At 64.4% G+C, this 24,331-nt stretch overlaps 4 protein-coding genes across 6 annotated transcripts; 2 read left to right on the plus strand and 2 right to left on the minus strand.

Moving 5' to 3' along the window:
- Positions 1-478: 478 nt before the first annotated feature.
- LOC131812305 (uncharacterized) lies at positions 479-2,653 on the minus strand. Its single transcript, XM_059141653.1, has 2 exons — positions 2,485-2,653; positions 479-2,450 (listed from the first exon to the last, which is right to left on the minus strand). The coding sequence occupies exons 1-2, from the start codon at positions 2,542-2,544 to the stop codon at positions 1,233-1,235; spliced, it is 1,278 nt and encodes a 425-aa protein (XP_058997636.1). The 5' UTR covers positions 2,545-2,653; the 3' UTR covers positions 479-1,232.
- A 139-nt stretch (positions 2,654-2,792) lies between these two features.
- On the minus strand, positions 2,793-12,345 carry NDOR1 (NADPH dependent diflavin oxidoreductase 1). Of its 3 annotated transcripts, none has more exons than XM_059141641.1 (14): positions 12,071-12,345; positions 11,533-11,596; positions 6,913-7,010; positions 5,871-5,969; positions 5,686-5,787; positions 5,399-5,608; positions 5,102-5,223; positions 4,786-5,006; positions 4,580-4,687; positions 4,259-4,373; positions 3,978-4,124; positions 3,780-3,898; positions 3,611-3,705; positions 2,793-3,523 (listed from the first exon to the last, which is right to left on the minus strand). In XM_059141641.1, the coding sequence occupies exons 1-14, from the start codon at positions 12,343-12,345 to the stop codon at positions 3,379-3,381; spliced, it is 1,920 nt and encodes a 639-aa protein (XP_058997624.1). In that variant the 3' UTR covers positions 2,793-3,378. The 3 variants fall into 3 exon arrangements, with proteins under 3 accessions (XP_058997624.1, XP_058997625.1, XP_058997626.1); XM_059141642.1 differs by having other exon boundaries at positions 11,533-11,610; positions 12,071-12,297; XM_059141643.1 differs by lacking the exons at positions 11,533-11,596; positions 12,071-12,345 and adding an exon at positions 8,469-8,975.
- Positions 12,346-12,560: 215 nt separating this feature from the next.
- On the plus strand, positions 12,561-13,866 carry TMEM203 (transmembrane protein 203). Its single transcript, XM_059141662.1, has one exon. It carries the CDS (start codon positions 12,576-12,578, stop codon positions 12,984-12,986), a length of 411 nt encoding a protein of 136 aa, XP_058997645.1. The 5' UTR covers positions 12,561-12,575; the 3' UTR covers positions 12,987-13,866.
- A 2,318-nt stretch (positions 13,867-16,184) lies between these two features.
- Positions 16,185-24,166, plus strand: TPRN (taperin). The gene is made up of 4 exons (XM_059141640.1): positions 16,185-18,026; positions 23,129-23,369; positions 23,447-23,553; positions 23,663-24,166. The coding sequence occupies exons 1-4, from the start codon at positions 16,221-16,223 to the stop codon at positions 23,723-23,725; spliced, it is 2,217 nt and encodes a 738-aa protein (XP_058997623.1). The 5' UTR covers positions 16,185-16,220; the 3' UTR covers positions 23,726-24,166.
- The last annotated feature ends 165 nt before the right edge of the window (positions 24,167-24,331 follow it).

The following is a 24,331-nucleotide window of genomic DNA, read 5'->3' on the forward strand; positions in this document are numbered from 1 at the left end:
AGGGCCCAGGGCTACGGCCCATACAGGGTCCCGCCTGGAGCTGCCAGAGGGAGGCCCGGTGCCACTTGGGGTCAGCCTGCTCTGCTTGCTGGGGCCAGGCTGGGCCAGGTCATGTGTGTGCGTGTGCACGCGCCCGTGCGAATGTCCCACATGCCTGTGCAGGGCCAGCCTGCCTCCTGCGTGTGGGCACAGGGTGGCTGTGTCCTCTGCACGGGCCCTGGATGTGGGGGCAGCTGGATGGCGGACACCTCAGTCCGTCAGGCTCCTGGTATGCACCAGACCCTCTGAGTTGTGTGGGAATGGCCTCGGAGGCTGTCCGAGGTGGCCAAGACGGTGGTGGGGTAGGAGGACCCAGGGGCCTTCGATCCGGACTCCACGGCCTGACCCTGGGAAGGAAGCGTTGTGGTGGGAGGGAAGGGCTGGGGAGAACTGCGGGGGCCGCAGAAGGAACAGAGGCGGTCAGAACACGGTGGCCAGGTTTCGGTAGCAGGTGCTGTGTATGGAGAGCCGTTTCTCGTGCTGGGCAGAGCACTCAGCGTGTCACCCGTGACCCTGGGCGGTCGTGCTGATTGTGTCTGTCCTTTAGATAAAGGCCCAAGCTCAATGACAGGAGGTTACGGGGCACTCAGGGGTCTCGGGTCAGTGCCATCCAGTCCGAAGGCCTAGCTGTTCAGGGACGGGTGCCCGATGCCCAGCGGCTCCCGCCAGCCCCTTGGGTCCTGACCCAGTGAGTCAGGAAGCTGTCTGTAGCCTGAGCTGGCACGGCGGGCACCCCTCCCCTCTGTTGCCCTGCCCTTCAGGGCATACACACTGGCTCTTATCTGGAACGCAAGGTGGGGGCCCCGCAGCCCCTCCAGGACCCCACCCTTGCCAAGGAGTCCGCTCACTACCAGCCTTCAGGGTTCACTTTCGCGTCCGCCGCGTTCCTCTTGCAGATGGGCCGGTGGGGCAGGGAGAAGTGGTGAGGACGGTGCGCAGTCGGTCTGGGGCCTGGCCACAGGCCTCCTCCAGCACTGCCCGTGGGCACCGGTAGTCCGTGGCAGGCGGCAGGGTGGTCGGAAGTCTCTGGCTCCTGGGTGGCCTGGCCCCAGACCTGGGGCTGGATGGAGGCCAGTCTCCGGCTGTTCAGTTCGGTCATCAGGCCTCAGGGCCAGCCTGGGTCTCCTGGTCTGGCGGCGGCCAGGACTGTCTGGGGCCCCAGAGGTGCTGGTCGCGGGCGTGGGAGGCCCCGCTCAGCGGCCGGAGCGGTCTAGCAGCATGAAGAGCAGCCCCAGCAGCATGAGTGGCGTGAAGACCAGCAACAGACCCAGCAGCTCCAGGGCCAGCAGGCCCGACAAAGCGAGGCGGCGGCGGCAAGGCCCTCGTTCCCGCAAGGCCCAGAGCCGTGCACCCAGGCAGGGCGGGCACGGTAGGAAGGGCAGGCAGCCCTGGCCGCCCACAGGCCCTGCCAGGAAGCGCAGCTGGTAGCGGTGCTCTAGGGAGGCCCAGGGCCCCGGGCCCCGGGGCGGGGGAGGAGCGGGGGGCGTAGGGGGCGGGGGGCCCTGGGGCCCATCTGCCTGCAACAGCTCCTCCTGCAGCCGGCAGATCTCCCACTCAAGCATGGGCGTCTTCTGGCGACACAGGGGGCAGCATACCTGGCCCAGGCTGGCGCTGGGGGCTGTGCCCAGCAACTGGTGCAGGCAGCCCACGCACAGGCCGTGGCCACAGTTCAGCAGGGCCAGGCGGTGCTCACCGGGCCCATAGGGCTCTGTGCAGATGGGGCACTCCTCCTCCCCCAGGCCTCCCGCCTGCCCCCCCGCTTCCTCCTCCTTTGCCTGTCCGGCCCAGGGGCAGGCTGTGGCTCTGGCCCCCAGCAGGGGCTCACTGTCTAGAGCCCCAGGACCCTGGGGGTTCCTAAGAACCCTGCCGTCCAACTCTTCGTCTGCCAACACTTGGCGTGGGGGTGCTAGGCATTCAGGGCTGAGAGAGGCTGAAGGCAGACCACAGAGTCCAGAGCTGAGGTCACAGGGGCCATGAGTGGGGGTCCTGGGGCAGGAGTCCAGATGGGTGGGTGCGGTCCCCAGGGTGGCAGCCAGGGTGGTTGGGGCTGTGAAGGTCATCGTGGCCCTCTGGACACGGGCAGGGTCTGGCACTGACCTCAAGCAGCTGTAGCCTAGTCCCAGCGCTGGGCTCCTTGCCCCGCCCTGGAAAGTCACCGGCACTTGGGCCCCAGCACTTGTCCCGGGCTCCGGACAGCTCTTGGACCCACGGGTGCTGTCTTCTCCGGATCTGCCCCCGGCCCAGACCTGGCCACCGCCCACCCCTATGTTTACAGCTGACGGACAGACACACAGACTCCAGGCAGCAGCTCTGTTAAGTAGACCAGCCAGCCTGACTCCTCCTACAGGAATTCCCCTGGGGATCCTGAGGGCCCCTCCCAGGGGTGGGGACCATGGCTGCCCCGCCCCCACCTTCCCTCCCCCAGCATGGCTGCCCCACCCCCACCTTCCCTCCCCAAGCCAGGACTGCTATGCCCGGGGCAGGCAGGGAATGGGCAGTACCCATCCTTCCTTCCAGGGCTGCCTAAGGCTGCCCTGGGCTTGACAGAAACTGGGCAGAGCTGTACAAAGTGGGCAAACAGCCAGCACACATCACAGCAGAATCAGACCCTAAGTACTGTAGCAAAGATGGCAGAGCAATGGTGCAGTGCCCACCGCGGACAGCCGTCCCATCCAGACCCACTGCAGGCCCCAGCAACCTCCCCCCAAGGTACCAAGACAGTCAGAAGGAAGAGCATGTCAGGAACAGCCAAATAGAGCCCATGACTTTTTTTTACTGAACCTTTCCAGGACTGGGGCGGGGACAGTCTGACTGGCTGGGGGCCTCCTCCCTCTGCTCTGACCCTCACTGACTTCCAGCCTGGCCAGAGCCCCGTGAGGCCCTGAGGTGGCACCAGGTGCTTGGTGGCAGAGGGTGGCTGGGAGCCCGTTGTCCCCGAGGGCAAAGGGAGGTGGCATGTGGCACTCCCAGAGACCCTGCACCACCTCCAAAGGTGCCCTGGGGTTCCCCAGCCCTCAGGTTCCTGTGTCGTCTGGGGAGTCCGGATGGCCGTCAGGCTGCCCACTCCTTCTTGAGGCACCGTCCCCACGCAGGGTGGCGCAGTCCAGGGACCACCCTGACCAGGACCCATGTTGGGCCAGTGGGAAAAGGCCAGCAGGAGCCTGGAACCCTGGATGGGGGCACGGCGGGGTGCCACACGGGCAGTGGCGTCGGGGCTGAGGACAGAGCCCCAGGTGGACCAGAGCGAGGCTGTGCAGGGGACAGGCCGGGGGGGGCGGAGAGGTTGGCGGCCTCCTAGAGGGCGGTGGCTAGAGGGGCCCAGGCCAGCAAGATGGCTCCTCAGGCCCAAGTCTCACTCTGGAAACGCAATGTCCGCTGGAGCCTGGCCAGGTAGGCGCCTGCATCAGGGCTGGAGAGCCCGCCCTCCTCCCGGAAGACAGACGTCAGGGCTTCCGACACGTCTGCGGGCATGCACTTGGCATTGCTGAAGGGACAGGCCAGGAGGGCTCAGCGTGTCTGGGACCCCCCTGGAAGGGCTGGCCACCGTCCCCACCCAGCGGCCCAGGCTCACCCTGCCAGGTAGAAGTAGGCGCCCCGGTGCTCCAGCAGCTCCCACACCAGCGGCCCGAGCTCCCGGATCCGATGTTGCACATACACCTTCTGCTCCTATAGGGACATGGCAGGGGGCGGGGGGTGAGACTGCATCGCGGCCCCCTCCCCACCCCTCCAAGCACACCCACCTGCTCCCGGGAGAAGGCTGTGAAGAGGGTGAGGCAGCCCCGCTTCTCCAGGTCCAGCCACTCAGCCCCCCAGTAGAAGTCCTGGTGGCGCGAGCGGCAGCCAAAGAACAGAAAGTTTCCTGGGGGAACACAGGGTGGCCTTGAGGCTTGGCTCTGCAGGCTCCAGCCGCCGCCTTGCCCGAGATCCTGTGTGCTCACCATTCCGGCCCTGGGCCACGCGCTCCTGGACAGCTGCTCGGAAAGGGGCCACGCCAGTGCCAGGGCCCACCATGATTACAGGTGTGTCTGGGGTCTCTGGGAAGGTCAGGCCCCCGGGCCGCACCCACAGCGGCACCTGGACAGGTCCTACGGCAGGAGAGAGGTGGTGTGAAGGGGTGCCGAGGACCAGTGCCCTAGCCTGGCACTGGCCGTGCGGGACAGGGGAGAACGGAGGCCCCAGGCCCAGTCCTCTGCACGCCCCTCCAGAAAACGGGGGTCACCTTGCCCCGGATCCAGCGAGGCCAGCCAGGAGGAGCAGAGGCCCCGGCGGCGCTCCTTGAGGCGTGTCTGGTACTGCACCACAGCCACGAGGATCTGCAGCCTGGATGGGCGAGCCTGAGGGACGGGACGCTGGCTGCCGGCTCCATTGGGCTCTCCTGGCCTCCGTCCGCCCTGGCTTCAAGCTCAACCCATTCCCCCGAGGGCTGGGCCCAGATGTGGGGCAGACGTGGAGGAACGGGGTCCCCCGCCCCCCATACGCCTGCCTGCAGCCTACCCAGCATCCCTAAGGCCAGCTCTGGGCCCTGCCCCGTGGGCCTCACCAGCAGAGAGGAGGCGATGGAGAAGGCCCGCGGGCGGATCGGGGGGATGAGGTCCAGCAGGTAGTCCGCAGGGATGGCTCCCGCCGTGTGCGGGAAGTCGCACAGCACCTGGGCAGACACGGCCTCGGGTGGGCACGGCCGGCACGGCCCCTCGAGGCTGTGGCTTGGAGCCCTGGGCCCGCCCACCTGCCCACAGCTGCTCACACCTCCAGGATGGTCCTGCGAGGCCGGTTGCAGTAGGCGTACAGCTCCTCCTGACCCTGGGGGGAGCTGAAGTACAGCAGCTTCTCCCGCTCCAGCTCGTGGGGAGAGAGACAGGCCAGGAGCTCGAAGAAGGAACGGCGGGGCACGCTGGCAATGTCCAGGTAGTGTGACACAAGGTGCCTCACGGAGCAGGGCTGGGGCAGCCGTGCCGGGCAGGGCACACCTGCAGCGGGAGGACAGGGGGAGGGCTGAGCAGACCCCAGCAGAGTAGGGAGAGCACGTGCCCACAGCTGGGCCCCCACGGGGCCCCGCGCTCACCTGGCTCCTGAGGCAGCAGGGTGAAGGTCTGATCCGGGTCCAGGCCCAGCACCTGGCAGAACTGCTGGGTGTGGCTGGCCGCGTTCTCGGGCAGGATCAGTACCACGTCGCCGGCTGCAAAGCTGTGCAGGAAAGCCTCTGGGAGAGTGGGCCGGGGTGCGCAGGGCACCGGGGGTGCAGGAAGGGTGCCGGCAGAGGGGTCCTCGGGGGCAAGTGTCTCCCTGCTGTCTGACCCGCACCCCCAGTCCCCCAGCCCCAGCCCTTGGCCTCCGCCCACTGGTGTCTCAGGCCCCTCACCTGAGCCCCGAGCCTGTGATGTCAAACTCGATCAGCCGAACGTCCTGGAAGTGCGAGGGGCCGGTGACTCTCTCGTTGCTGACCATGGGTGCCAGGAAGGGCTGCTGCTCTGAAGGCGGACCTGGAGGGTCTGTGCTGGCCCCAGGCTGCTCCTCAGAGCGTATCATGGGGGCCTCCGGGAGGAAGTGCACGGTGAACTTGGGGGGCAAACTGTGGAGAGGGTACACACTGGTCAGGCTGTCGTCAGGGCCCAGGCTGCGCCGCTGCACCTGTCGGCCCACACTCACGGGACTCCGGCGGGGATCACACCAAGGTCAAGAGGCACAGGGTACAGTGCCAGCACCTTCTCCCACAGATCGTGCAGCCAGGGGTCGATGGCAGCATCAGGCCTGGAGGGAGAGCATGTGCGTGCTAGCCTGAGGGGGCCCTGCTCGTGGCTGGGCCTGCAGGGGAGTGCCCCCACCCCACTCACCCCAGCTCATGCTGGTCATTGCCCAGGCACACGGGCAGGAGGGCGCGGCCCCCGAGCTGCAGCAGCCGACGGTGTAACTTCTTGGCCACAAAATTGAACCTTCGGAGAGGGAGCGAGGCTTGGGCACACCCAGCCCCGGCCGCAGGGCAGTGAAGGGGAAGCAGCCCCAAATGAGCCCACGGGGCCTCATGGGCTGGGCAAGGATATGGGCAGGAGGGGCTCCCCACCCCCACCCACCCTCCAGCCTGTTTGCGCCACCGTGCCCACGCGAGGCACGGAACAAGACCACCAGCCAGCAGAGGACTGTCATGCTGCCGCGGCTGCCCGTCGTCCTCGGCTGCGCCCTCCCAGCCCTGCACCGGCTGCGCCTGGCTTTGCAGGCTGTGGCACCCGGCACCCCGCACCCGGCACCCAGCGGCAGCACCCGGCCGGCCTTCCCTCAGCCCCTGCGCCACACAGCTAGAGGTTTCCACGTCTCAGTGACCTGACAACGGACATTCCCTTCAACGCAAAGCCCTCGGTGCTGCCCTGAGAAGGAAAGCAGTAGTACTCTTTGCTTAGGACGTGGGTGTCCTGAAAACCCGAGAGGGAGAAAGGCCAAGGTCGTCACAGCCCACCCAGGGAAGTGGTGCTACGGAGCGGCTCCCGGGGCTGGGCGGGTCTTCTGTGCCCCTCGCTTGTTCCCACTGCCCTCTGTAAGCCCACATATCTCCTATGTGTTTCTTGGAGAGTGGGGAGTCAGTGGGCCTTTGCTGCCGTGGGTCCCATATCAACCTAGGATGCTGGGCAGGTCCAGACATCACCTCCTGCCCTAGAAGACCCCCCCTTTGCTGCCTGCCAGTTTCCAGTCTGTGCCCCGAGCACTCTTTAAAACCCAGATGCTCCCCGGTGGTCACTGCGGAAGCAGGACAGGCAGCCCGGTCCCCGCCCGAGGTCCAGCGGGAGCCCTGGGGGCCGAGTCACCATTCCCGGTACTGGGACACTCTGTGCTCGACCTGGAGGACAGTTCCTGCAGGCCAGTGGCCCTCCTGCCCCTACTTACTTGGCATACGAGGAGTCCCCGAGGCCCAGGACAGCAAAGTCTGTCTGACAGAGGGAGGTCGGTGGCAGATTCTTCCGGAATATGAACCTCCAGAAATTCTGCAGCCAGAAGCCAAAGTTAGAGGAGAGAGGCCCTGCTTTGAGCAACGGGTCGCAGGGCCAGGTAGAAAGGAACCGCCTCTTGGAGCCACCCTGTTCCTCTAGACCTTTGTTATTAAAACAACACCACTTTTTAATTCTATTACAATGGGGTGGGAGGGGAATTGGGAAAAAGCAGAAAAATCGCACAAAAGAAAGTTGCCCCAGGGGCGTGGTTTCATCTGCCTCCGTCCTGAGATGGAGCCCCAGGCCGGGTACTGAGGACTGCACGAGGTACACTACCTCTGCCTCTCCCTCCCTCTCTCAAATAAATAAATCTTTAAAAAAAAAAAAAAATGATAAGGGGCGCCTGGGTGGCTCAGTGGGTTAAAGCCTCTGCCCTCAGCTCGGGGTCCTGGGATCGGGCTCTCTGCTCGGCGGGGAGCCTGCTTCCCCTTCTCTCTGCCTGCCTGTGATCTCTGTCAAATAAATAAGTAAAATCTTAAAAAAAAAAATAACAAACAAAAAAAGAGTCAGTGAGCTGCCCCAGAGCCACCACCAGAACGTGGAGCTCCACCCCATCGGGGGCAGAGGGCCCCTGCGACTAAGGTTCCTAAGGTCCACCCCAGGAAGGCCACAGCTTTTTCCCACCACTCTCTCCAGGTGGGGGAAGCACCCGCCCCTGCTTGGCTTACTCCTTCAGACTACAGTTCTGTGTCCTGGACGCCCCACCCCCAGCTCCGAAGCCCAGGCTGCCACAGGCACCCCTCTGGGCCGAGATGTCAGGCCCTGCAGCCCGACAGTGGTCGGTGGAAGGGGAAGTTTCTCTCCTTTGGAGCCCGCTCCTGGCCCCGAGCCCACATCAGTGTGCTTCACACTCACTGCCGCCCCACGGCTCCCCACCTCACTCACTGTGCTGGCCAAGGACCCAGAGCTGTCCCCAACCCTGGGCACCCTCATCTCCATGCATCTGCCCATCCCAGCAGCCTTACACCCGGACCCCCAAGGTCACAGCCCAGTGCCTCTCCTTCCTGCCTGGGGTCCTCATGGGAGCATGTCTTGGGCCACACTCTGTCCCAGCCTCCAGGCATACTTGCCCAACATGGTGACAGAGTCCCGTCACCTTCAGCCATGGAGACCAGAGCCCTGGCGACACCTGCTTGTGTGTGCGCTGCAAGATGTCAGGGCACTCCACCTCCCTTCTGCTGCTTATCTCCAGAAACAGAGGCCCTCTGCGGTACAGGGACTCCGGCCCTGTCCTGGGTCTGCCCACTGCACTGGGGACTGTGCCTGCTCTGCCTCCCGGGACCTCTCCAGCGTGCACCTCCTTAGAGACCGGTTTCCTGAAGCCCCTTAGGCGACGAGAAGAGGCCCAGCCAAGGGACACTTCTTGCAGCTCTGCATCCGAGCACGGCCGCGTCCTCCCTCTGCAGGGGCCTGCAGGTTTGTGGGGCACGCTTCCACGGGAAACCCTCTTACCCAAGAGCCCAAGCCCCTGCTCCAAGCTGGTCCAGCCGGGCCACGGGGGCCGAGAAGCCAGTGTCCTCCCGTGTCCTGTGGTCTGTGCCCAAGGGCTGCAACCACTGCCGCATGCCTTGGCCAGAGCCGTTCCTCCCAGGCAGGCCTGTCCCGGGTGCCCTTCTGGGACACCATGACTCTCTTTGGTCAGTTTCTTCCCACCCTACGGTTCACCTTCTGAGGTTACTCAGATGACCTTAGGGTTTTGATTTGCTTCGTGTCCTAGCTCACGGGGTTTGTTCAACTTTCCAGAAGATCTCAACTCTAATCTTTTCAAGTTTTCCGGTGTTTCCTCGGTTTCCAGGCTTGTCCTGTTTCGCGCGCTCTTGTTCCGTGGGTGTGGGCCCTGGAGGGTCTCCCCTGCCTCTGCTCCTCCCGCTTATGTCCCTGGAAGCATCTCGGTCTCTTTCCACGGTGTTGTTCCTCGAGGGCATGGCGGTTCCTCCTGGTCTCCTTGCACTTAAGAAACTGACAGGAAACCGTGAGCTCAGGCCTGTCACCCCCTGTGGGTTCCCAGCCAGGACCCTGCTGGGTTTCCCACTGTGGTAACTCCCTTTCCTGACAGAGGGCTCCGCCTGTCCACTGCCTGGGAGCGCGTGCCTGACCTCGGGGCTCTGAGGACCAAGGCCAGGCGGCCAGAGCCTTCCTGTTCAGTACACAGCCGGTCACCAAGCCAGCCAGGTCTCCAGCAGGGACCAGCCCCCTCCTCCGTGTCCCTGGGACCTCAGTCTGCAGCTTCTCCGAGGAGCCTCCGGGCCCTGCTTCAGCTGGGGAGGGCTCTGTCCTGACCTCCTCCACAGTGGGGTCTGTGCCTGCCGCCGAACGTGTCCACCACACCCGGGGACGGCCATCGCCTCCTTCGTGCTGTTGGCGTCTGATACCCGGTCTGCACCCCAGCCCAGCTGACCTCCCCGATGTCTTCATCTCCCCTTCCCTCCCGTGCCTCCTGCTTCCGGTCCCCTCAGATCCGGCTTCTCCCCTGTTCCTCTTCCTGTCCAAGAGGCAGCTCCGGACTGTGTCGACTGTGTCGGAGTCACGGCCCCAGGCCTCCCGCACTCTGCCGTACGACTCGGGCCAGGACCCTGCTCTTCAGTCTTAGCCTCTTTCTCCCCGTCACCCCACCCCCAGCATTTTTTTTTTTACTTGTTTTTTATTTTTTCACCCCCAGCATTTAACAGGTCTTTCTTTCTTTTTTTTGTTTTTTTTTTAAAGTTTTTATTTATTTAGGGATGCCCGGATGGCTCAATTGTTAAGCGTCTGCCTTCGGCTCAGGTCATGATCCCAGGGTCCTGGGGTTGAGCCCCACGTCAGGCTCCCTGCTCAGCGGGGAGCCTGCTTCTCCTTCTCCCACTCCCCCTGCCTGTGTCTCCTCTCTCTGTGTAATAAATAAATAAGATCTTATTTATTTATTTGAGAGAGAGTGAGGAAGCAAGCAAGGGAGCACAAGCTGGGGGAGGAGAGGCAGAGGGAGAAGCAGGCTCCCCGCTGAGCAGGGAGCCCGACGTGGGGCTCAACCCCAGGACCCTGGGATCATGACCTGAGCCGAAGGCAGACGCTTAACTGACTGAGCCACCCAGGCGCCCTTTTCATTTAATGTAGAAACATTCCTAAGATCCTCTCCACTCACTTAGCTGTTGGCCCCGTGACCCACTTCTCTCCCTGTAGGTCCCTGAGACTGGTCTCCCCAAAGTCACGAGCAATCCCTTTGCTGATAAACCCGCCAGTGCTGCTCAGGCCTTATCTTACTTTACTTCTGTGCAGCTCTGAGAGCTGGAAGCCTTCCTCTCAGGAGTCACCTCTGTGCCCTTGACCTTGGATTTGGTACACTCCCTGTTTGCTGTCCTCCCAGGCTTTCCTCCACCTCTCCTGCCCTCCGTGTTCAGGGCCACCTGTCTCCGGAGGGAGGGAGGAGCTTCCTTTTTCAAGCCTCACCCAGGATCCTTGCCAGAGCTGCCCCCTGACCTTGCAACCCCAACCCCACCTGAACGACACCTAGCCCTTGACCCCCCTGGTCTCTATCTCCGTGCCTGGAACTTCCATCCGTTCCGGCCCCCGAGCCCCAGTCCCCATTTGAGTCCACGTCCTCTCGATCTCACCCTGCCATCTCTGGGGCGCCCCTCTTCTTCTCTTCCATCTGCCGCCCTCCTGGTCCAGGCCGCCAGTCCTGCCCGTACCATGTGTCCCCTGGAACTGTTCCTGCTCCACAGCCCGCCCTCCCTACTGACAAGCGGCCGTTCTGCTGGAGTGTCCCCAGTGGATCGCACGGCGGCGTCTCACATCGGGTCCGTCCCCCTTGCTGTGGCTGCCGGGCTCTCTGGGATCAGTTCCGGCCTCCTGCCTCTCCCCTCCCGCCCCGAGGCTCCGCTTGCCTCTGTCCCACAGAACCGCTTCCTACTCTTCCTGGAGCTGCTCTTTTCTCGGCTGCACAGGCTGCTCCTTCTTCCCGGGCCAGCCCCCACGTATCCTCAGGACTGAGCCTACATGCCTTGCTTCCAGAAAGCTCTCCCTGAGTCCCCAGGTTGGGCCACACAGCTTTTACAAATGCCCCCGTGACATCTGGTACTTTCGCCGGCGGCAGGGATCTCCTAGCACCGTAACCGCCTGTGACGGTGGTTGCTTTTGCTACGCCGTGAGCGCCGGGAGGACAGAAACAGGCTCGCGGCCGGATTTCCAGCACTGGATCATGCTCAAAAGATGTTCAAAGAATAGAAGAATGTTCTGGAAGGGTCTGACGGTTTTGAAATACACACAGAGACCCAGGCCCGATCCACAGACAGCCCTGGAGAAACTATTAAGGGTTAAAATGGAGATCAAGGCGATTCGGTGGCCTGTGAAGCGTTTATTAGCGAGGACAGCCACAGCCCCCAGCTCCTTCCGAAGAGACCCTTCCAAATCCATAGCCGAGGGGCAGCAGGCACCGGAGGGGCAGCTTTCTTGTGCTTCCGGGACTCCCAGCCAGGGACAACGGAGGGAGGGTCCGCGCAGTGACCTGAGCGCCTGGGCAGAGCCTTCGGGTCAGCCTTACCTTCATGTTGTCGGGAGGGTCCCCTTGGCCCGCAGTCGCACAAACAAATATCACCAGGGGCTCCCTAATCAGATTCACCTCAACGGAAAGACACACGTGTAAGACCTCGCGCTGCAATGACTAGGCATCCCCCGCTTCCCTCGGGGCGGTGGGCCGAAGGTCTCGGTGAGCGCCCCCGCCCCGGCAGGGCCCCCTCCCCGGCAGGCCCCCCCTCCCCGGCACGGTCCCCCCTCCCCGGCAGGCCCCCCCTCCCCGGCAGGGCCCCTCTCCCCGGCAGGGCCCCTCTCCCCGGCAGGGTCCCCCCTCCCCGGCAGGCCCCCCCTCCCCGGCAGGGTCCCCCCTCCCCGGCAGGCCCCCCTCCCACCTCGCCCGCTCCTCCCTCCAGGTGCTGAGCCGAGCCACTGCCCCCAAGTCTTCCCGCCACAAACGAAGGGCCCGCGGCCGGACAAGACGCGGCGCCCTGCGGTCGAGGGCTCGGACGCGGCGCTGGCGCCCCAGGCAGCTCGGTCTCCCCGCCGAGACCCCAGGGCGCCCTCACCACGGAGTAGGAGTCCAGGGCCTGCACGCGGCACTCGAGCCGCCGGCGCCGAGCCTCGCGGCCCAGCCTCTCCGACACATCCTGAGCCGTGCCTGTCTGGCTGCCGAAGAGCACGAGAAGCCCCGGGCTCGGCATCCGCGCGGCCGGCCGACGCCCGCACCCCGGCACCGCGCCTCCTCACACTCGCGCGAGCCCGGGCGGCCCGGCCCCGTGTGGACTTCCGACTTCCGGTGGCGGCCGGAAGTGACGCCCTCAGACCGCGCCCCGCAGGGCATGGCGTCCGGGAGAGGCGGGCGTCCGCTAGCGGCCGGTCCGGGGTCCGGGGCTGGGGCGAGGGTAGTGGCGTCACGCCAGCGCCGAGGGCCGGGACAGCCGGAGCCGCTCCCTGGCCGCCGCTCGCCGCAGCAGCGACGGCAGCAGGCGCCGGCCAGGCCCGCGGGGAGAGGAGGCGCAGCCCGGCCGGTGGGACGCTCGGCCGCGCCCGGGTCCGCGCTCAGCCGGCGCGATGCTCTTCTCGCTCCGGGAGCTGGTGCAGTGGCTGGGCTTCGCCACCTTCGAGATCTTCGTGCACCTGCTGGCCCTGCTGGTGTTCTCCGTGCTGCTGGCGCTGCGTGTGGACGGCCTGGCTCCCGGCCTCTCCTGGTGGAACGTGTTTGTGCCCTTCTTCGCCGCCGATGGGCTCAGCACCTACTTCACCACCATCGTGTCGGTGCGCCTCTTCCAGGACGGAGAGAAGCGGTTGGCCGTGCTCCGCCTCTTCTGGGTCCTCACGGTTCTTAGCCTCAAGTTTGTCTTCGAGATGTTACTGTGCCAGAAGCTGGTGGAACAGACTCGGGAGCTCTGGTTCGGCTTGATCACGTCTCCAGTCTTCATTCTCCTGCAGCTGCTCATGATCCGCGCCTGTAGGGTCAACTAGCCCCGCAGAAAGGCCGGAGAGGGGACCCTGCATACGTAGGATGCTGGACCCCAGGCTGAGTCCTACCTCCCTCGCACCAAAGGAGAAGTCTGGGTCTGAAAGCAAAGCCAGCTCCCGTCCTGGCCAGTGCCCAGTGTTCTCTGTACCAACCATGTCTTATACGGCCCCCTCAGCGGGGCTGGAAAGAGCAGCCTTGGCTCTTAAAACGTGTTTCTCGCTATTTCATGCTTTGAACAGCGAATCTTTGAATTGAGATGCCGAGAAGGACCCCGGCCAGAGAGTGCAGAATTCCTCTGACAGTTGGAAACTGCATATATGTAAGATGTCCTGATGGGCTCTGAGTATTTTCATGGATCTTGGGAAAGGACTCCCTGTGCAAAGGCTGCAAAGCCTGACTCAGGGTCTCCTCTGCCCCGCAGCGCTCCCCTAAGAGCTCGCTGCCCTGTCCATCCGACAAGACTTACTTAGATGCTTGAGCTCTGAAAAGCGTAAATGAGCTTGCATCCCCTTCCCTGAGCTACTGGGGGAGGATGGCCCTGTCTTTATTCCAGGCAGACAGAAGTACGTTGAGTAAGCATGATTGGGACCCTGTACTTGGAGATCTGTCGCCTGAGAGAACTTTGCTTATAAAGCACCGCTTGGCTTCCTGTCCCAGCTGATCGCAACTTTTCTACCACCTTGTGGCCAGCACTGTTAGCACACCTGGGACAGATTTAGGCCTTCCTAAGGGACGGAGGAGAGTAGCATCTTTAACGCTCATAGGCATTGAGACCTGGAAATGGTCTTGGCTCACATTTGTTGGCCTGGGGTCTTTAATGCCAGTCAGGTGCCAAATGCGAATGTTTGCTGAGATAAAAATAAAATAAGAATGTTTTGCTGAGATGGGTAGTGATTGCCTGACCTCTTGAGGGTGAAATCACATGAGTGCTGAGATGCGCCCTCCTGTGTTCACATAGCTGGTTACAAAGCTGACTGTGGGAGACTGGAATGCACTAGGGCTTCTTTGGTGTATGGGGGCGCTCCCTCCGAGAAGTTTGTCTTCCTGGCCTGGTGACCAGGGTAAAGACAACATAGGGTAGGACTGTGTTGAGGACCTGCTGAGTAGTTTGTGTGACACCAGAGCCTTGTTTTCCTGCCAGTGTGTGGTCCTCGTAGGCCTTACTGTGCAGCAGGGGTCAGACTGTGGCCTGAAGGCTCTTTTTGTACTGGGAGTACATTAGCTGAGAGTGATTTCTACATTTCAAAGGGTTATAAAAACAAAATGTGACAGAAAATGAATGTGGCTTGCAGTTGGCACTCTTGGCCTTTTGGGTCAGATCATTCTTTCATTGGGGCGGGGTAGGGGTGCTGTTCTGAGCATTGTAGCGTTTCACCTCCACTCAGTAGATGCCAGGAGGCCCCCTCACTCGTGGCAAGTAGAAGGATCTGCATACATTAACAAGTCTGGGGGACAAAACTGTCCCTGATGAGAACCGCTAGCAGAGACATTTGCTGTCTGGCCCTTTACAGCACAGGTTGGCAGACCCTTACTTCAGTGAAACAGCTTTGGGACCCTCTGCCTGGAGTGGATGCTGAACGGCCTGAGCCACTGAGATGCTTGTGTTGGAGACTGGTCTGGTTTGTACCACGGCTACAACATAGCTTTCTACTGAGGACTGGCATATTTGCGTCAAAATCAGAAGCTGAACATTACCAGGGTGTTTTCTTTATTTTATTTTTTATTTTATTAAAGTTTATTTATGTAATCTCTACAGCCAGCATGGGGATTGAACACAGGACCCCGAGATCAAGAGGTGCATGCTTTTCTGACTGAGCCAGCCAAGCACCCTGGGGGTTGGTTTTCTTTTAATGTTATTTTTAGGTTGCATGTTTTGTCGTATCCTGCTTCATTCTATAGTTCAGAATTGAGTGATCCTGTTGGTATAGAGGTAATGGGCATAGGAAGGCTTCGTTTCCTTTGGAAAAGTGATTTGACCAGAGTCCTGAGAAAGAGAAGCGCGACTTCTGGAAGGCTGAAATCCAGTGTTTTTTCGGCTTAGTAGAGTGGAAAGGAGTAAGTAAGTCACTGTTAAAGAGTGGTGGTGTGGACCACCATGGGACCCAGAAGCTGAGGAGGGCACCCCAGGTTGAAGCCTGCCCCCAGTCTGTCCAGAGCCCCAGTGTCCTTGGAGCCCTGTCCCCGAAGGGTGGGTGCTGTTGCACGCAGTAGTGCTATTACTGAGCAAGTGCTGAGTGCAGGAGAGGTGAGGGGGAAGGCAGGCAACAGGCCCCCTTGGCTCCCCTGCGCCTCCAAGTATGGTTGGTTCTTCATGGCACGTGGGCGAGGAAGCTGTGCTCTTAAGGTCATTGGCACCCCTTCCAGCCTTGGGATGAGGTTAGTTCAGAGAAAGAGGAGTGGTGTGGGTTAGCAGGGCGGAGTGCACAGCCTGGCTCCCGCGGCTCTCCGCACCGGAGAGGTGTGTGCGGGGAGCCTCCTCTGCGCCTCCTCGCAGCTTCTGCACTCCTGCCCTGCTCGGGGGGCCCTGGCTGGCGAAGTGTGGGGAAGGGCTTCTCCCGCTTGTGTAAGCAAGGGTGAGTTCTCGGGGCTAGGGGCAGGAGCTAGGGGTGCCTGAGAAGCAACTCAGCGCTGCGTCAGGCTACAGCATTGGCATCTCCGCGACGTCCCGCGGAAGAGCTAGGACCACAGGTGGGCAGTCCCTGAACCAGCGCGGACAGCTCTCCAGTCCCGGGCAGGCCCTTCTTCCACTGGGTTCTGAGCGTGAGGAACAGGTGGACTGGGTACGGGCACGATGAGGAAGGACCGAGCCCGGCCAAGGTCACCCACCTGGCTGAGCGCAGGGGTCCGGAGGGCACCGCCCGCCTGGACCCACCCCCGCCGGGCTCCGCCCTCCGGTCGCTGAAGGCCAATGGCGCAGAGGCGGAAGCGGGGTCGCCAATGAGCGGCGAGGGGTCGGGGGCGTGTCCAGGAGGGCCTTTCCCCAATGGAAGCCGGCTCGGGAGACGGGCGCTCTCCAACTAGGCCCTCGGGGAAAGAGAGGTCAGGGAGAGCCGCCTCCAATCAGCGCGGCCGGCCGCCCTCCCCTGCCATAGGTGGGCCCGCGGGCCGCGAGGCGGGTCCGAGCCGGCCCCTCCCCGACCGACGGCGGCCGGGGGGCGTGGCCGCGGCGCGAAGGCCGGCGGCGGGCGGCGACCGCAGTTCCCGGCGCGCGCTGGCTCCGGCGCCCGCTCCGCACCATGGCCGGCCTGGGGCGGCCGGGCCCAGGGCCCCGCGCCGTGCTGCCCGCCTGGAAACGGGAGATCTTGGAGCGGAAGCGGGCCAAGCTGGCCGCTTTGGGCGGGGGCGCGGCGCCTGAGACCGGGGCCGAGGCGGGCGCGGCGGAGCCCTCGGGGCCGGCGGCCGAGCGGCTCGTGCTGGCCGACAGTCTGGGCCCGCTGCGCGAGAACCCGTTCATGCGGCTGGAGTCGGAGCGGCGGCGCGGGACGCGGGGCGGCGGCGGCGAGGGGCCGGCGGGGGCGCGGCCGGTGCAGCAGCTGCTGGACCTGTACCGCCGCGTGCCCGGCGTGCGCACCATCCACGCCGACAACATCCTCATCATCGAGTCGGCACCGGGCTTCCCGCCCGCCGGCCCCGGCCCCGGCGCCGGCCCGGCCGCCCGCATCCGCGCCGCCGAGGTGCTCGTGTACGAGGCGCCGCCGCCGCCCGGGCGCGTCAGCCGCCTGCTCCAGAAGTTCGACGCGCCGGTCCGCCGCGGGAGCCCGGAGCGCGGCCGCACCCCGCCGCCGCCCCCGCCGGCTCCCGGCCCCGCCGCCTCGCGCGTGGGTGAGCGCGCAGCCAGCTTCGAGCCTGAGCGCCGTGGTACAGGCCCCGGGGCGCGGCGCAGCGACTTCCTGCAGAGGACCGGCAGCAACTCCTTCACCGTCCACCCTCGGGGCCTGCACCGCAGCGCTGGCCCTCGCCTGCTCCCGAACGAGCCTGCAGCCCCCGAGACCCCAGCCGGCGCTGCCAACGGCCTCGCGGGCTCCACACCTGGGCCGGGCGAGTGGAAGCCAAAGGTGGAGTCGGGGGATACCCCGGTCCACCCGCCCCCCAGCCCGGGGACCCCCAGTGCCACTCCAGCCGGGTCCCTGGCCTTGCCCACACCCAACCCTGCCAGTGCCACTCCTAGCCAGCGCCAGTGGGTCTCCGCGGCCACCAGCGCCAATGACTCCTTTGAGATTCGCCGGACCTCCAAGCCAGACATAGACAAGATCCCTGCTGGGGACCTCCAGGCCCGGGCCCTGGCCAGCCTCCGTGTGAACTCCCGAAACTCCTTCCTGTTCATCCCGAAGCGCAAGGACTCTGCCCCCGCCCCTCCTGAAGGGAGGCAGGCCGGGAGGCTGCCTGAGAGAGAGATTGGCTGGTCCTCCCAAAGCCTGGAGCTTGAAGCCCAGCTGGTGCCTGGAAGGGACAACGTGCCTATTGGAGGGAGGAGCCCCTTGGGGGTCGAGGAGGGGGCCTGCGCCAGGCCAGCTGCTGCCCTCGTGGACCAGGCTGTTGGGCGGCAGAGGCTGTCCTCACCATCCCTATGTCCGCTGGCTGCCGACGAAGCTAAGCCTGCCGAGGGCCTGGGGGTCCCCAGCCTGGCCAAGAGCGGCAGGGAGCCTGGGAGGCCCGGACTGCCTGTTACCTTCATCGATGAGGTGGACTCGGAGGATGAGGTTCCCCAGGAAGCCAAACTGCTCTGCTCGGCGGGAGCTGCTGGGCCTCCTTGGTGCCCCCTGCACCCCGCCGGGCCCGGGCACCCATCAGGGCGCCGGTATCTAAGTGGCAACACCTTCACAGTGGTGCCCAAGAGAAAACCAGGGTCCCTGCAGGCCAATGGGGAGCCCAGTCCACAGGAGGCTGAGGAGGACGACGCGGGCGACTCGTCAGTTCCCCCCACCGCCCTGGGGACCACACTGAAGAAGCGCTACCCCACTGTGCATGAGATTGAGGTGATTGGTGGCTACCTGGCCCTGGAAAAGTCCTGCCTCACCAAGGCCGGCTCCTCGAGAAAGAAGGTCAGTCGGGGAGCAGGGGAGAGAGGTGACACCTGGCTTGGCTAGGGGGTGGCTTCTGTGGGGACCAGAGGAAACCCCGGACTGGGCGGCCATGCTAGCTCCAGGAGGGCTGAGCTGGGGAGGGGCGATCCCTGGTCTGGGCTCCAGGAGGCCAGCACCAAGGCGGCCTTTTTGTTCCTGTGACTGCACCCGGGGTTGGCGGGGCAGACCTGTCTCATCGTGGGTCCAGCTGGAAGAAGTAGTTCTGGGCCTGTCAGTTCCACCTCGGCCCTTGGCTTTGAGGGTGTAGCCTGGCTGGGTCTTCTGGAGTCCTGGCCTACGTGGGTCGCAGGTGCCAGGACAGAAGTGGGAAGGCGCAGGAGGCCAGTGATTTGGGTGTGATCAGATCCCTACCCCGCTGTCAGCCTCAGGGCGCAGAACTGGGAACTATTCCATGGGGGACGATCAACTCCCCTAGAAGGCATGTGGCCTGGAGCTTAGCAGGAGCTGGCTTTACGAGAGCATTTCTTGACCTCCTAGTGTGTGTCGGGCCTGGGGGGTGATGCCGGAAGCAGCGTAGACCCTCCCCCTCACCGGGGAGGCTGGGCCACAGGTGCAGAGAGACGAAGCTGGGGGACCAGGACTCCTGCTGAAGTCTTAATCCCCAGCGGCCCAGTGGCCCGGAACCCTCTGGGCACAAGACAACGTTCCTCAAATTCTTCCTGGTCATTCTAGCACCTGAGTCTGGCGCAGGGGCAAATGCCACAGCCAGCCCCACCGGACCCCGTCCGCAGGTGCGGGCAGATGTGCCTTCCCCTGGAACTGAGACGGCACCTAGCAGGCTTCTCCGGTGGCTCACCCTTGAAGCCACCTTTGCCACCACCCTCAGTTTCTTCAGGATGATGGGGGTGGTGATATGCTTTGTGTCACTGAAGCCCCCGTCAGTGGTGCCTGCTGATTGTCTAAGCACGTGAGCCACCTCCTCCCTCCGCCGTGGGCTGGCCTTGCCCTGCTCTTCCTCCACATACCCTCCCCTCCTGGGTGAGGGCATTGGTGCTCCTGCCAGCTCCATCTGCTGGGACAGGCATCCACACCCACCTGCCTTGGCACTCCCGGTGGGTCCATCTTGCCTGCCTGACCTTGACTCACCCTTTCTGTAGTGCTGTGTGTCACAGACCCACCTCCCTGCGCCTGCTCCTGATGGTTGACCCTGAACTGGGAGGCAGTTCCTTTTCATGCTGGCCCCAAGAAGTGGAGGTGATAACAGCCCCCCACCCTGTAGGTGAGGAACCTGAGGGTGGCTGGAGGTCGTGGAGCTTGTGGAGCAGGAATTGAGTGCTAGTTTCTGTCTCTAGAGCCCCCATTCACTCCTCCCGCAGCTGATGACAGCACTGTGGGGTCGTTTGTGGCAGGGTTGGGGTGAGAAGGCGGGAGGAAGCGGCGGGAGGAAGCAGGCGCTGGCCCCGAGTGGAGAGCGGTTCAGACCAACCTGGCCCATATCTCTGTGCCAGCCTGAGGGCGCTGGGGGTCCAGATGGATTGCCTGGCAGCACGATCTGTCGGAGGTGACTTCTGGCTGTGAGCACTGCCCCACCCCCTGCACCAGCTGCCCAGCCTGGGAAGAGCCAGAACCCCTGTTGCGTGGGGCCAAGGCGTGGGGCTGCCCAGGCCTTCGGAGCAGGATGCTGGCTTGGGCTTGGGCTACGGGTGTGCTCCGTTCCCCGACTCAAGCCTCTGGGCATTCCTCCTGCTATTCTTCTGGGCTCCGGGCCGCTGGACCACTCCAGCCAGCGGGTGGTTTGGACCATTGTCCTGGTGCCCGCATCCCGACTGGGGACCTTGGGGCCCGCTGCTCACCTTGACCCCCACATGGCTGGCTGACCAGGGTGGTGGGAGGTGCTGGGGCCTCTCCCAGGCGGTGCTGAGGTCCGGCTCTCCTGGGCAGCCTGCCCCTGAGCCGGCCGGTCAGTGTGGGCACAACTTGGAGAGTTACAGGCCTGTCTGGGGTGGCAGCGGTGCCCAGTGCACAGCGCACCCAGGAGGCCTGCCTGGGGGGGACTTGTCCCTACTGGTTGTCTCTTGGCAGAGTGGCAGATGTCCTCTCTGTCCCTCCCCTGATGGCCAGGCAGGGGCTGACCGCTGTGGGGCCTGGTGGCCAGGCCTCCTCTCACCTCTGCCCCAGCCCACAGGCAGCGGCTGCGGGGACCATCCAGCTGGTGCCCTCCCCCGCCTCCCGCAGGGTCGTTGGCTTGGTGCTGTGTGGGCCCCGTTGTAGGGGCCACCTGGCCAGGCTCCTGCGGGTCTGGCCCTCCTCACCTCCCGACCTGTGGATCCTCTGCCAGCCCGAACGTGTGCACATCCCCAGAGCTCAGTCTATGCCACCCTGGGCCATCTGGTCTCAGCTGTGGAAGAAGTGCCGCCCCAGCACCCTGCTTTTACCGGGTGGTCCTTAGGGCTGTGGTGCGGCCGCTGGCCCTCGGAGCCCACTTCCCCACTGGCCCTTTCTCACCCTTCCCGCTCCCCCTAGGGCTTCTGCAGTGGCTTTCCAGAGCCAGAGGCCACGGGAGCAGGCTGGCCCCTGCTCCGCCGCTTCCCCTCCCCCTGCTGGAGGGTCTGCCCTGGGCCGGTGCCGCCCTAGACTAGGAGGATAGGGAAGCCGCTGTGGGAGCTCTGGCAGAGGCTGTGTGGGGCGGCCTCCCAGAGGGCAGACTGAGTGGGGGATGGGAGGAGGCCGAGGGGGCTGGGGAGCGGGGGCAGGGCAGTCCCTCGCTGCCGGCAGGGACTGGTTGGACCCAGCTCCCAGACCAGAGTCCAGGGTGGACGCCCTTTGGTAACCCAAGCTGGGTGTGTACTGGTAGGGCGGGGTGAGGGGGGCAAAGGGCCTGTGGGAGCTGGAGGCGGGCCAAGACAGAAACCACCTGCAGGCTACAGGTGAAGCCCCCCCCACCCCCGCCAGGTGTGCCCAGTGCCGGCCCCTGGCCACGCCCGGCTCCTCTGTCCCGAGCCCAAGGCCAGCCCCTTCCTGGCAGCATTCGTCACAGGGTGTCCTGGGACCCAGCGACCTGCACCCCCAAGGAGGCCTGTGAGCCCCACTGGCTGCAGAGAGTGGAGACTGAAGGGGAGGTGGGATGTGACCCAAGCCCGGGGCCCCAGCTGGGTGCAGACCGTGGCCTGGAAGACCACCCCGCCCCCGCCTGACCAGGCCGTGCCAGGCTCAGTGCCCGTGTGTGCCCAGCCCCCTCGGTCTCCCCACTAGGAGCTGGTCATGTGGACGAATGAGGGCACGCTAATCCGGCCCGGGCCCTGGCAGCCAGCCCTTCCTGTGTCTTCCGCGGTGGGGGATGGGCCTGGAGGGCCCAGGGTCGTTGAGGACAATGCCATGGACCCAGGGGTGACTGGAAGCCCTGTTCATGGTGGAGCCTTGGGGCAGGGGGAGGTCCCTGGGTTGGCAGTCCCATCCTGCCCTGGGCTTCTGTCCTGCTCGGCCCAGGGGGAAGCAGCTGGAGGGCTCGGGTGGGCCTGGGGGGGCAGGGCCGGTAGAGAGACAGGACACCTTCAAGTGACAGGGACAGGTATTCTGCTCTTGCTTTTGGCTAACCTGGGTGGTCTGCACCTGTCTGCTCTTATCCGTGACCTCTTGTATGTGCGGCGGGCTAGGACAAAGAGGACAGGGCTTGGGCCCGAGGTTTGCCCAGCGGATGTCCATGTGTGTGCCACGCTGAGACGGGGATGCCCATGGCCGTGGGGGTGTGCTCGTGCAGCCATGGGAGGAGCGCGGTGGGGTGACAGGAGCAGGTGCCCTTGTTTCTGGACACCGGCTCCGCCGGGCGTTGCCCCCTGAGGCCAGTGCCGCGGGTCCCTCTGCTGCCCAGGCTGCAAGTCCAGCCTTCCTGTGAGGCCCCTCCGTGTCCTGCTGTCCCCGGGTCCCATGGTTCTCTGCCTGGGGGCCCAGCTCCTGACTGTGGCTCCTTCCAAGGCAGGAGGAGGAACCTGAGCTGCCTGCTGGTGTCTGTGCTCAGGAGTTTAATGTTTCGAGCTGCCGCAGGGCTGGTCCCATCTGCTGCAGGCCGGCGGCTCTCGTATTCATTACCCGCCCGCTGGGCCTGGCTGGGCGCTGCTGAGCAGGCCTGGGGCTCTTGTGGGGAGGGGGTCCTGGGTCAGGGCGGGCGAAGGTCCGGCCCCAGTCCTGCGCGCTGCTAACCCCGCTTCCTCTCAGGACCAGCAGCCTGGCCTGGGCTCCGAGGCTGGTGGGAGGGGAGATGATTTGCTCAGGCGTGAAGTTCTGCGGCCTGCGGCGTCGATGAGGGCACGAGGGCCAGAGGGCGGTGCAGGTGGGAGGAGAGGCTCACCACAGCCCCACGGGGGGGCAGCTCTGTTCCAATTCTGAGGCAGTCTGTGAAACAGGGTGATGGCCCTTGGTGCCACCTTCCTGGGGCTTAGGTGTGCCAGCCACCCTGCTTTGTCACCTCGTGGGGACTCTGGGGCTTGGGTGTGCCCAGTCCTTGCCCAGCCATGGTGGTCCATGCTGAACTGTGCCTCATTCAGGGTGCTGGTGAGCCAAGATGTGAGCTCAGCCCTGGAGAGAGGCCCTAGCCGACCACAGGTACTGCTCACCACTGGGAAGGCAGGGCCTCGAAGTACGTTCACCTGGACCCTGCTCCTGTCATACGCAGAGCCGCTAGGAAGGATGTGTGGCTGGTGCTGCCCTGAGGAGGCAGACCTTCCACCCTGGGAGCTGCCACAGAAGCTCTGGAGACCCCGAGACTTTGGGCTCCTGCTGGGGCTACGATCTGGTCCCTGGGAAGGGTAGGTTACTCGAGGTGACGAGCCCAGGCCTGGGATAGGAAGCAGACGGTGGGGCCCAGGACGCAGGTTTCTGGACACACTGGCCCCGGGTTGCCATGGGCATCCGGACCCGATCCTCCTGGGGTCCTTCTGGCCTGGCCCTACAGGATACAGGTAAAGGCGTGGTCTCTGATGAGGGGCAGCTCCTCCTTCTTTCGGGTCCTGCCCAGGCCTGATAACCTCTGCCGTGTTCTTTGGGGTCGCTGGGCCCAGCTGTCGGGCTCAAGGTCCGCTGGTGGCCAGGTAGCCGGGCCCCGCTGATGTGCCTCCTGCCCGTAGATGAAGATCTCCTTCAATGACAAGCGCCTGCAGACGACCTTCGAGTACCCCCCTGAGAGCTCCCTGGTGCAGGAGGAGGAGGCTGAGGCCCAGGAGGAGGCCGAGGAGGAGGAAGAGGAGGAGGAGGAGGAGGAGTGCAGCTCAGATGGGGTGGAGAAGCCCTTTGCGCTCTTCCTGCCCCGAGCCACTTTTGTGAACAGTGTGGGGCCTGAGAGCCCTCGCCTGCCGGACGGCAGCTCAGGTGAGTGCCCACCTGTGGAGTGGGTGCCCCAGGGTGTGGCCTGGGCCACACGTCCACATGTGCTTCTTGGCCCACAGGCCTGTCCAGCTACACTCCAAAGCACTCCGTGGCCTTTAACAAATGGCAGCAGCAGACACCGGCACAGGCTCCGAGGGAGGCAGAGCCAGCACCCAAGGAGATCATGGTGAGTGGGGCTGGGGCCAGGAGGGCTGACAAGGGCCGGGGGCGCGGTGGGGGTTCTCTCCAACCTCCGGATGAGCCCCATCGGCTCTGTCTGTGTCCCTCTCTCTCAGCTCACCCCTGCCGGTCAGAATGACCTCTCAGACTTCCGCAGTGAGCCTGCTCTCTATTTTTGACCCCGGCCCTGCCAGGATGGCCAAGGCTGAGCCCTGGGAGCTGGGCAGTGCCCGGGAGCCCTGCCCTCGTTCTGCCCCCTCCTGCCCCGCCAGGCTCTGCCCTGCCATATCCCGCCCTCCCTTCCCGGGGTCTCGCAGCTGTGCTGGTGCTCGGCCTGAGTCTAGGGCCCTGGGGGCTCCTACCTCCCTTGGGGAGAGCCTTGCCCTCCAGCCCTGATTCGGGGGCACTGCCTGTGGAGGACCGACAGGGTCCTGCTGGACACCATGCCCAGCAGCTGTCCGATGTGTGTGAAGGACTAGCTTGGCTGCCTGTCTTCTGGAACTTCAAGCCATTCCCTGCCCACAACCCCCAACAGCAGACCTCAACCCACCCCCTTTGAGACGAATGGCGTCTTTACTTGCGCTGGACGAGGGACTCAATAAATAGCACCGGACAAGGCCGCCTCTGCTCTCCCGTGTGGTCCTTGGCCTGAGAAGCAGGGAGTAGTGGTGGGGTCTGGGGGACTCCCTTGAGCCCCTAGCAGTGGGGAGGAGGGTACAGTGGGAGCCTGGCTAGGACGTCGGTGACCAGCCGCGGGGATGGCCCAGTGTGGCCCCCCACGCACC

Source organism: Mustela lutreola, chromosome 12 (assembly GCF_030435805.1).
Source record: "Mustela lutreola isolate mMusLut2 chromosome 12, mMusLut2.pri, whole genome shotgun sequence".
Taxonomy (NCBI): Eukaryota; Metazoa; Chordata; class Mammalia; order Carnivora; family Mustelidae; genus Mustela; species Mustela lutreola.